We start from the raw sequence: 12,174 nt of genomic DNA, 5'->3' as shown, positions 1-12,174 counted from the left end.
TCCAGCTCTATCCAGTAAGAGATATCTACTCATGTACTTTCTGAACTAATTTTGTGTTTACATTTTTAGACTTTCTGCTCTGGTTTTTTCAGCTGTATTTTCTTTGCTTCTGCTTCTTCTGCTGTTTGTTTCTAGTCCCTTCTCTATGTTGTTGTGAAGGCAACTCAAAGACCTGCAGAGGGTTCATGAATACCCTGTTTCCCTTAAAATAAGCCCTAGTTACAGTCAGGGCTAGTGTTAGGAGGAATCAAACTGTGCAATTTCTCAGGAACCCCACTTTCTTAAGGACCTCATCAGTTGCATTCGGAAGTTGATTGTTTAAGGACCTTTGATGAAGTCATGTGACATGATGTAACCAAAGGTCTCTTAATTGCATGAATCTAAAAAAACTGAACAGGACACAGGCTGGCATACAGGACTGGTATTAGGTGTAAGGGAGAGCAAATTGGGCAATTTCACAGGGCCCCCATTCTCCTAGCGGCCCCAGTGTTTATATATCGATTATAGGACTGCTTAAGAACCTTTTTGACATCACGTCATGTGACCAAAGGTCTCTTAATTGCAGGAGTATAAAGCTGAAGTGGAGACAGGTGTGTGTGTGTGTGTGTGTGTGTATAATAGGAAAAAAAAAGTTACAGCCGCACACTGAGATACCAAATTTTTAAACTACCAAAAAATATCTAATAAAATTATTGCTGTAGAGAATGTGAACTACTGGCAAACTACCCTGGAAGGATTAGAGACACCTACAGAAGGAGATTTGACGCCTAGACCCTGATTCTTCAAAGCAATTATGCCAGAATTCTGTCAGAAATCACTTTTCAATCAATTTTTTTGTGCAACACAGAGTTGTGAAAAAAGATTGTGCAACTAAATCATCACAGTGCACTGTGCTGACATCACTTGTATGTCCTTCAGCTCCCAGCAGTACAAGCAGACAGGGTCTCCTCTTGCTGGTAGCTCATAGTGAAATGTATGACCTCCAGCACCACCGAGAAGAAGCTGACTATCAAGATGACATCAAGCATGTGATTGTGATCGGAGGAGGTCTGATGGGTGTCAGGATAGCGCAGGTAGCTGCAGCAACCGGACACACTTTTGTTTTAGTGGACCAGACTGATGACATCTTGAAAAAGTCTGCAAAAAGTATTGAAGACAGCTTGAAAAGGGTCACTGAGAAGATGTTTGGGGACAAGCCTGAGGCTGCTTCACAGTTCATCAGCAACTTCATCCCAAGCACAGACCCAGCGGCCGTGGTGCACAGCAATGATCTGGTGGTGGAAGCCATAATAGAAAACTTGGAAGTGAAAAACGCACTAATCAAGACACTGGACAAATTTGCACCAGAACACACCATATTTGCCAGCAACACATTCTTATTGGCAATAACTGACATAGCCAACTCCACAACTAGGCAGGATCAGTTTGGAGGGCTGCATTTCTTTAATCCAGTACCAATGATGACGCTGGTGGAGGTCATTAAAACACCAATGACTAGCCAAACGACTTCTGACTCTCTCATGGACTTCAGTAAAACACATGGAAAGATGCCTGTGTCATGTAAGGACACCCCAGGGTTCATTGTTAGCCGTCTTCTGGTACCATACCTAATGGAATTCGTGCATCTTCATGAAAGAGGTCATGCATCTAAGGAAGACATGGATGTTGCAATGAAATTGGAAGCCTGTTACCCAATGGGTCCTTTTGAGCTTTTGGATTATGTTGGTCTTGACACTAGTAAATACACCACTGATGGTTGGTACCAGATGGAACCTGAAAACCCCATTTTTGCCTCCAGTGAATTGCACAATAAGCTTGGAAAGAAGACCGGAGAAGGATTTTATAAAGGCAGATGGTTGCCTGGCTGCACTGCAGAGCTATATTGTTACAGTCTCTTGTTTGGTTTGATTACGATGACCGTTGTTGCTTTTACATTGCACGGTTTTCTCAGCACTTATTAACACTCTAGTGCCTTACAGTCATGACTCTCTATTTGATCAACATCCTTTTGTACCGTTGATTCCAAACATTGATACTGTTACGTCCGGGTGGTGGAAACACTGGACCGTACACCGGGTTCCCCTGATGAGGCAGCCAGACCGGTCACCCCGCCAGAGGGCCTTGATGCACGGCAGCCGAAGCACTATTGGTAGCAAGACAGTCCGTATGAGAGCTGGAAAGTAGATGTCGCTGGGAACACAGAGCTCTAGACGGTAGTCCGGGTGACGAGGCTCAGGGTCCGAGGCCGGGTTGTAGGATCAGGCGGAATCCGGAACCTGCTGAGCGAGAGGACGGGTCACCAAACGGAGCCAGGGACTTGAGACTGGCGGAGCTGAAGAGGTGGTGGAACATCCGCCAAAGTCACCGTCAGGAGTACTGGAGCGGACGTGGTCAGGACCGGCTGGCGTGGCAGGACAGGCTCTGCGAGACAGACAGGGGTTAATACTGGACACAGCAATATGGGGACCTGAACTCCTAGCTTACTAAACACGTAGAACAGGCCCCGCCCACCAGGAAAGAGAATCCTAATATACCCTGTACCTGTCTATGCAATTTCCTGTTTCTAGGTGCTGGCCCTTTAAGAGAGGGTCAATGACCGCGCGCGCGCCCTAATGCGCATGCGCGAGGCCCGTGTGCCAGAAGCCAGTACAGGGAGCGGTGCAGAGGAAGCAGGAGAGCCCGGCTGTGAGTCCCGTGTCGCAGAGGGGCGCCGGGAGCGGGGAGCAGGACACATGGAGGGTGCAGGTGAGGAAGAGGAAGCTGGGACCGGAGCGGTGAGCAGGGAATGCCACCGGGAACCGGAGAGCGGGGCGCGGGCCACGGGGACCGGAGAGCGTGACAGTACCCCCTCCCCCACGCCCCCCTCCCCGCAACCGGGACAGGAAGGCACGTATCAGAGGAGTACCAACATTCTCCCGGGGCTCCCAGGACCGATCCTCGGGACCATAACCCACCCAGTCCACCAGGAAGAATTGGCGACCTCGCGCAGTCTTCATGGCCACGATATCCCTTACCGCATAGATGTCATCGTCAGCGATGGGAGGAGGAGAAGTACCGAGACCAGCGGAGCAGGGACCAAGGACAACAGGCTTGAGTAAGGAGACATGGAAGGAGTTGGGTATCCGCATCGTGGTCGGGAGTTGCAGCTTGTAGGAGACTGCATTGATCTTGCTGATGATCTTAAACGGCCCGATGTAACGAGGACCCAACTTGTACGATGGTAACTTCAGTCGGACATATTTGGATGCAAGCCAGACCAGATCACCTGGGGAGAAACACGGGGGATCCAGGCGCCTCTTGTCCGCATGTCTCTTCATCTGCAAGGAAGCACGCTCTAGGGAAGTCTTGACTGAGTTCCATATAGCAGAGAAGTCCCGGGCTAGGGCATCTGCAGCGGGGACATCTGAAGCCGAGGATACTGGCAACGGGACAGAAGGCTGAAATCCGTAAACGACCTGGAAGGGAGAGCTGGAGGTGGACTCGCTGATTTGCTGATTATGGAAGAATTCAGCCCAAGGAAGGAGCGTGGACCAATCGTCGTGATGGATGTTGACGTAGTGGCGCAGGAAGGAGGTCAGGATCTGATTGACCCGTTCCACTTGGCCATTCGACTGAGGGTGGTAGGCCGAAGAAAAGTCCAAGTTACTCCCAGATGTTTGCAGAGAGCTCTCCAAAAGCGCGAGGTAAACTGAGTTCCTATGTCAGACACAATGTGTGTAGGAAAGCCATGCAATCGGAATATGTGTTGTATGAAGGAGTCAGCGAGCTCCTGGGCAGAGGGCAGCCCGGCCATGGGAACGAAGTGAGCCATCTTTGAGAAACGGTCCACCACAACCCATATGACCGTGTGTCCGGAGGACAAGGGTAAGTCCGTAATGAAGTCCATTGCAATGTGTTGCCACGGAACGGAAGGAATGGGCAAAGGCAGAAGACGTCCATATGGCAGGTGCTTGGGTGTCTTGTTCCGGGCACAAGATGGACAGGCTGAGACGAAGGTTGCGACGTCTTTACGGAGGGACGGCCACCAATAGTGACGGACAATCTTACTCCAAGTCTTGTTCTGACCAGCATGGCCGGCGATTTTTGAGGCATGACCCCAGTGTAGGACTCTTTGTTTGTCAGAATCTGAGACATAGGTTTTCCCAGGGGGAATCTGAGCCAGAGTGACAGGAGCCAGCGGAATAACTTTACTGGGGCTGATGATGGGCTGGAACGTCTCCTCCTCCTGCTCAACGAGCACGAAGGACCTAGACAAGGCGTCTGCCCGCACGTTCTTATCCGCGGGCCGAAAATGGAGTTGGAAATCAAATCGAGCAAAAAACAAGGACCAGCGGGCTTGTCGCGGGTTCAGTCTTTGGGCTGACCGTAGGTACTCCAGATTCTTGTGGTCCGTGTAGATGATCACAGGATATACTGCTCCCTCCAGGAGGTAGCGCCATTCCTCCAAGGCCAGCTTGATGGCCAGTAGCTCTCGATCACCGATGGTGTAGTTGCGTTCGGGTGCCGAGAAGCTCTTGGAGAAGAATCCGCAAGTGACCATCTTCCCGGTAGAGGATTTCTGCATTAACACTGCCCCGGCCCCTGAGGAGGAGGCATCCATCTCTAAGGTCAACTGTCGGTTCAATTCAGGGCGATGGAGAACCGGGGAAGAAGCAAACACCTGTTTTAAAGAGCAGAATGCGGCATCGGCCGCAGGTGGCCAGTCCTTAGGATTAGCTCCCTTCTTAGTCAAGGCAGAGAGAGGCGCAGTCAGGGCAGAGAAGTGCGGGATGAATTGACGATAATAGTTTGCAAAGCCGAGGAAGCGTTGGATGGCCTTCAGCCCGGAAGGAGGAGGCCAGTTGAGGATGGAAGACACTTTCTGTGGGTCCATCTGCAGGCCAGTGTCAGAGATTACATAACCCAGGAAAGGAAGAGACGACTTTTCAAAAACGCACTTCTCGTACTTGGCGTACAGGCGGTTCTCTCTAAGCCTTTGGAGTACTAGCTGCACGTTCTCTCTGTGGGTCTGTAGGTCCGGAGAGAAGACCAGGATGTCGTCCAGATATACCACGACACAGACATAGAGGAGGTCTCTGAACACGTCGTTCACCAGTTCTTGAAAGACTGCCAGAGCATTACACAGACCAAAGGGCATGACACAATACTCGTAGTGCCCATCCCAAGTGTTGAATGCGGTCTTCCATTCGTCTCCAGAGCGAATGCGAACCAGGTTATAAGCCCCACGGAGATCCAACTTGGTGAATACACGAGCTCCTCGGAGCCGATCGAATAGTTCGGGGATGAGTGGCAAAGGATATTTATTTTTCACGGTGATCTGGTTTAATCCCCGGTAGTCAATGCAGGGGCGCAGATCACCTTCCTTCTTCTTGACGAAGAAAAACCCTGCTCCGGCAGGGGACGAAGACCTCCGAATAAACCCCTTTGCCAGGCTCTCGGTGATATAGGCGGACATGGCCCGTGTTTCAGCAGGGGACAAGGGGTATATCCTTCCTCTAGGAGGCGTAGTTCCCGGCAGTAAGTCTATGGCACAGTCGTAGGGACGGTGAGGCGGTAGTATCTCTGACTCCTTTTTATCAAACACGTCCGTGAAGGACCAGTAGGCGGAAGGCAGTCCTGGTAGAGACTCTGGAACCGGAGGTCGTCGGATGGGCTGTATGGATTTCAGGCATCTCTCGTGACAGGAGGAGCCCCATCGGGTAATTTCACCTGTACTCCAGCTGACCGACGGTTCGTGTGCCCGTAACCATGGAAGTCCCAGCAGGATCTGATGAGACATGCGTGGGAGGACGTAGAAGGTGATCTTCTCGGTGTGCAGGGCACCGATCCGTAATTCCATGGGCCTGGTGATCAACGAGACGGTGTCAGAGAGGGGTCTCCCATCTACAGAGGCGATCACCAGCGTTTTTTCTAGTGGGAGAACAGGCACCTGGCACTTATCCACCGTAGCCTGCTGGATGAAGTTGCCTGCTGCTCCGGAATCAAGATACGCCTCTGCCGTGAACCGGTTCTCTTCTGTAGTCACTTGAACAATCCATGTAACGGAGTCTGAGAGAGTCCCAGCACCTAGGGTGGCCTCTCCTACCAAGCCTAGGCTTTGGAGTTTCCCGGCTTCTCGGGACAGGAGCGTAGCAGGTGTGTGCCATCTCCGCAGTAGAAGCAGAGACCCTTTGCTAGTCGTTCTGCTCTGCGTTGCTCAGACTGCCTCAGGTGGTCGATCTGCATGGGTTCGTGGGCTGAAGCGCCGGATGACGCCGACTGGGGAGCGATGGACTTCAGTGGTGGGGAGGAGTGCCGTATCGGACGCCTCTCGCGGGACACCTCTTTCGATCGTTCCTGAAAGCGAAGATCCACTCGGGTCGCTAGAGCGATCAGGGCATCCAGGGTGGAAGGCACGTCACGACCAGCCAGCTCATCCTTAATACGGCCCGAGAGTCCCTCCCAGAAGGCGGCGGTTAGGGCCTCATTGTTCCACTCTGAGGCCAAGGTGCGGAAACTGATAGCATATTGGCCCACCGTCAAAGTCCCCTGACGTAGCCTGAGGAGCGATGAGGCGGACGCAGAGGCGCGTCCGGGCTCGTCAAAGGTAATACGAAAAGCCTGCAGGAACTCCTGGATGTTGGTGGTTACCGGATCCTCCTTCTCCCACAAGGGGTTCATCCAGGCCAGTGCCTCTCCCTCTAGATGGGACATCACGAACGCGACCTTGGCTTGGTCGGAGGCAAAAAGGTGCGGCAGCAGCTTGAAATGGAGGGAGCACTGATTTATGACTCCCCTGCAGGTCTTGGGATCTCCGGCGTACCGGGGTGGTGAGGCCAAACGGAGTTTGGAAGTATCCGAGGAGGCTGCCACGGGAGCTGCGGACGTGAATTGAGTCGCCAGAGACGTGGCAGTCGCTTGCAGCGTATTCAGGTGGGTGTCCACGGATGTCATGAAGGCCAACATACGGGATTGGGTCTCACGTTGTCGTCCGAGTTCCTGCTGTAATCCAGCCAGCTGGGTTGCTAGTGCATCGGCGGGATCCATGGCCTGTTCTAGCTGTTACGTCCGGGTTGTGGAAACACTGGACCGTACACCGGGTTCCCCTGATGAGGCAGCTAGACCGGTCACCCCGCCAGAGGGCCTTGATGCACGGCAGCCGAAGCACTATTGGTAGCAAGACAGTCCGTATGAGAGCTGGAAAGTAGATGTCGCTGGGAACACAGAGTTCTAGACGGTAGTCCGGGTGACGAGGCTCAGGGTCCGAGGCCGGGTTGTAGGATCAGGCGGAATCCGGAACCTGCTGAGCGAGAGGACTGGTCACCAAACGGAGCCAGGGACTTGAGACTGGCGGAGCTGAAGAGGTGGTGGAACATCTGCCAAAGTCACCGTCAGGAGTACTGGAGCGGACGTGGTCAGGACCGGCTGGTGTGGCAGGACAGGCTCTGCGAGACAGACAGGGGTTAATACTGGACACAGCAATATGGGGACCTGAACTCCTAGCTTACTAAACACGTAGAACAGGCCCCGCCCACCAGGAAAGAGAATCCTAATATACCCTGTACCTGTCTATGCAATTTCCTGTTTCTAGGTGCTGGCCCTTTAAGAGAGGGTCAATGACCGCGCGCGCGCCCTAATGCGCATGCGCGAGGCCTGTGTGCCAGAAGCCAGTACAGGGAGCGGTACAGAGGAAGCAGGAGAGCCCGGCTGTGAGTCCCGTGTCGCAGAGGGGCGCCGGGAGCGGGGAGCAGGACACATGGAGGGTGCAGAAGAGGAAGCCGGGACCGGAGCGGTGAGCAGGGAACGCCGCCGGGAACCGGAGAGCGGGGCACGGGAACCGTGGAGCGGGCCACGGGGACCGGAGAGCGTGACAGATACGTCATAGCCATTATACAGTCAATAATAAATGAATGTACAAAAAAGAAATTGTGCAACTTTTGGAGGTTTCACGCCAATTTTAACCAGCTTTGCCAAAATGGGCAGAGCTTGGCCAGAAGAAGGGTGTGATGTCACCACTTCTCTAATTCATAACAAACTGCGATGTTCCCTATGCCAGAAATCCCACTCTAGTCCCTGACATCAATTTTCATTATACATCGCCGGTCTTCATGATTTAGAACCCTAATGTTTATCTGCACAGACAGCAAGACCCTGTTACCTACTTTGGTTAAGCCATCAATGTTACAGTCCCGGACAAACCCATTTAATATTTGGCGTCTTTCTCTATTTTATTTTCATCTTCGAAAAAAAACCCTTTTTGAAATTGTCTATGTTGTGGATCAATGTCACAATGAGATGCTTGCAGGCATCGCCAACTGTCATGGCGGCATCAGGATCTGTGGAAATTACACATTCTGGCACTCTGCCTGTGTGACGCCCTGGACTAGCCAGGTAGTCACACACTTAACAACATACACACCCCCCCACCCTAGGCAGTTACAACAGTCAGACAAAAACCCTTGTTGCCTCCCTACAGGGTCTGATGTCCACACCAGGTGGTGCGGAGCCAGGCGGTTGGCCCCACCCACCGAAGAGTTCACAGGCTTGGAGGCGGGAAAAGCAGTAGATGAGTTTGAGAGGTAAAAGTGAGAGGACACAAACTGCAAGTGTCTGGGTTGAGCCCAGGCACTGACAGCAAGATTGGCAGATGGTGGTGGCCGTCTGCAGGAGTTGACGGATCTCTGCGGAACCGTAAGACCGGGGTTGGGCGGTGGCCCACCGGTACCGAACCGGGGAGCGGAGTGAAGTTAAGCACACAGGCAGGGCCATCGGACCCCGACCAGGCTTGGAGACGCCGACAACGGTCAAATCTGAGAGTGACCGGAACCCCAGGGGTTTCCTAACAACCAAGTCCCGACAGAAGGCAACAGTCCACACCGTGAGGATATATAGCCACTGCCACAGGCTAGAGATCCAAGGGCCAGCGCCTGCGGGCAAAAGGGCTCCTACAGTACCTATACGCCAGGGAGCAGACTACCGTTGGGAAACCATCGGAGTCAACACAGTTTACACAGGTGCAGGGAAAGACAGCCACCATCAGCCGTCCGGGGAGAGCACAACAACATTGCAGCCGGCTGCGGGACCCGTCCATCTGGCCGTTTAATTTACCGGAGACTTTGTGACTTTCTGTCTGAGTGAGTACGCCAGTGCCGCCTGGCACCGCGCCGCGCTGTCCCTGCAACCCTGCACCCCAGCCATCCAGCCTCCCCGTTACATCACCGGGCCCCGGGAACACCAACCCCTACCCACGGAGGGGACAACATCCTAGCTACTCCCTACCATCTCTCCCGGGATCCCCGTCACCAGCAGCGGTGGTGCCATCATCACCACGTCCCGTGGGTGGCGTCATGAACTCTCCCCCTAAACAAACCATCCCTTTTCACTCACGGGTGAGGAGCGCTGCTCGAGTCCCCGGGTCCGGCCCACCGCTCGAGCCACCGAGCAGCAGCAGCAGAAGCCCCGGACCCGAGCGTGGCGAGCGCGCCCCCTCCGCCCGCGACACTTGCTAACTTCTTTGATGTCTGTGAGCAGCGCAGGGAGACGCTCAACTCTTAGATCTCGAAATTGTAAAACAGATTCAGAATAATTTGTTTCCTAATTTTATTTCTGATGTTATGGTTTATAAAAATAGCAACAAAAAGAGGAACATATCCTACAAAAATTAAGTAATACTTACAGCAAGATGGGCTGCAGTGTGTACATCCCCAGGCCAAAAACTGGTACTCTACCAGGATACAGCTAAACCCCCACTAAAGTGGAAGCATCACAGGTGCAGGAGGAGCAAATCACACACACACCTCCATGGAATGGAGGGGGGAGACTGCTAGATGATAAAACTGCACACTAGTGGCTTGCATAGAGGGCTGTTCACATATGCAGATAACACAGTCACAAACCCGCAGCCTATTAGGTGACGCCCATACTATTAGATCAGGCGGGCTGCCAAGCTCTACCCCACTGTGTATCATGCACGGACAGACACTCTACAATGCAATGCCCAACAGAAAGGGGCCTGGCTGTATCCTGTACAAAAAAATATGAGGTTTTTGTTGGTATTTATGGCCATAAAACGTAAGCCTACAACACTCGTCACGGGACCTCATGCTTGTAGGTTCCTACACTAAATATAAAAATAGCAACAAAAAGAGGAACATATCCTCCAAAAATTAAGTAATACTTACAGCAAGATAAGCTGCAGTGTGTACATCGCCCAAGCCAAAAACTAGTACTCTACCAGGATACAGCTAAACCCCCACTAAAGTGGAAGCATCACAGGTGCAGTTTTATCATCTAGCAGTCTCCCCCCTCCATTCCATGGAGGTGTGTGTGTGATTTGCTCCTCCTGCACCTGTGATGCTTCCACTTTAGCAGGGGTTTAGCTGTATCCTGGTAGAGTACTAGTTTTTAGCCTGGGCGATGTACACACTGCAGCCCATCTTGCTGATGTTATGGTTTAAAAATATTAATCTACTTTCCAAATTATATCATTAATAAATAATAACATTGTGTTTATTTTTAGCTGATGACTGTATCAGGAGTTCAAATGGACCTCTAATATCTTCAGAATTTAAAATAGATGATCAAACTATTACACATGATACATATGAAGAGCATGCTGTTGTTCCAAATATACCTCCAGTACTTCCTCGGAAAGCTTTATCATCTGATCTTTTCAAACAAGTCCAAAATTCTGATTTATCACAGCATTGTCAGCAAAATAAACGTTACAGAAGGGATGTAAGACATGAAACGGCTCCTACAAGGGAGAAACCATTTTCATGTTCAGAGTGTGAGAAATGTTTTATTTGGAAATTGGACCTTGTTACACATCAGAGAATTCACACAGGGGAGAAGCCATTTTCATGTTCAGAGTGTGGGAAATGTTTTATTCAGAAATCAGGTCTTGTTAAACATCAGAAAATTCACACAGGGGAGAAGCCATTTTCATGTTCAGAATGTGGGAAATGTTTTATTCAAAAAACACATCTTGTTTGCCATCAAATATCTCACACAGGGGAGAAGCCATTTTCATGTTCAGAGTGTGGGAAATGTTTTATTCAGAAATCAGACCTTGTTAAACATCAGAAAATTCACACAGGGGAGAAGCCATTTTCTTGTTCAGAGTGTGTGAAAAGTTTTATTCAGAAATCAGATCTTGTTTACCATCAAAGATCTCACACAGGGGAGAAGCCATTTTCATGTTCAGAGTGTGAGAAATGTTTTATTCGGAAATCAGACCTTGTTAAACATCAGAAAATTCACATAGGGGAGAAGCCATTTTCATGTTCAGAGTGTGGGAAATGTTTTATCTGCAAATCAAACCTTGTTAGACATCAAAAAACTCACACAGGGGAGAAGCCGTTTTCATGCCCAGAATGTGGTGAATGTTTTACTAGGAAATCACAGCTTGTTTACCATCAAAAAAATCACACAAAATAAACCATTTTTATGTTCTGAATGTGGAAAATGTTATTTTCAGGTTGTGAATACACTGAGTGCAGAATTATTAGGCAAGTTGTATTTTAAAGGATTTTTGTTATTATTGATTAACAACTATGTTCTCAATCGACCCAAAAAACTTTTAAATATCAAAGCTTAATATTTTCGGAAGTTGGAGTGGTTTTTTTTTTTAAGATTTGGCTATCTTAGGAGGATATTTGTTTGTGCAGGTAACTATTGCTGTGCAGAATTTTTAGGCAACTTAATAAAAAACAAATATATTCCCATCTCACTTGTTTATTTTCACCAGGTAAACCAATATAACTGCACAAAATTTAGAAATAAACATTTCTGACATGCAAAAACAAAACCCCAAAAAGTAGTGACCAATATAGCCACCTTTCTTTATGATGACACTCAACAGCCGACCATCCATAGATTCTGTCAGTTTCTTGATCTGTTTAAGATAACATTGTGTGCAGCAGCCACCACAGCCTCCCAGACACTGTTCCGAGAGGTGTACTGTTTTCCCTCCCTGTAGATCTTATATTTTATGAGGGACCACAGGTTTTCTATGGGGTTCAGATCAGGTGAACAAGGGGGCCATGTCATTATTTTTTCATCTTTTAGACCTTTACTGGCCAGCCACGGTGTGGAGTAGTTGGATGCATGTGATGGAGCATTGTCCTGCATGAAAATTATGTTTTTCTTAAACGATACCGACTTCTTCCTGTACCACTGCTTGAAGACGTCTTC

General features: G+C 50.1%; 1 protein-coding gene and 1 pseudogene across 1 annotated transcript in view; both read left to right on the top strand.

Annotated features, from left to right (window-relative positions):
- LOC142266566 (uncharacterized) overlaps nt 1-11,437 on the top strand; it is a 75,827-nt gene extending 64,390 nt beyond the window's left edge. Inside the window, exon 6 of the mRNA XM_075332310.1 lies at nt 10,747-11,437. Within this exon, the coding sequence (XP_075188425.1) occupies nt 10,747-11,418 (672 nt within the window). The 3' untranslated portion in view covers nt 11,419-11,437. The remainder of the gene's footprint in view (nt 1-10,746) is intronic.
- On the top strand, nt 915-1,973 carry LOC142266568 (hydroxyacyl-coenzyme A dehydrogenase, mitochondrial pseudogene; annotated as a pseudogene).
- Nucleotides 11,438-12,174: the final 737 nt, after the last annotated feature.

This window comes from Anomaloglossus baeobatrachus, unplaced genomic scaffold (assembly GCF_048569485.1).
Source record: "Anomaloglossus baeobatrachus isolate aAnoBae1 unplaced genomic scaffold, aAnoBae1.hap1 Scaffold_2869, whole genome shotgun sequence".
Taxonomy (NCBI): Eukaryota; Metazoa; Chordata; class Amphibia; order Anura; family Aromobatidae; genus Anomaloglossus; species Anomaloglossus baeobatrachus.
This window is presented reverse-complemented; position numbering and strand designations above follow the sequence as displayed.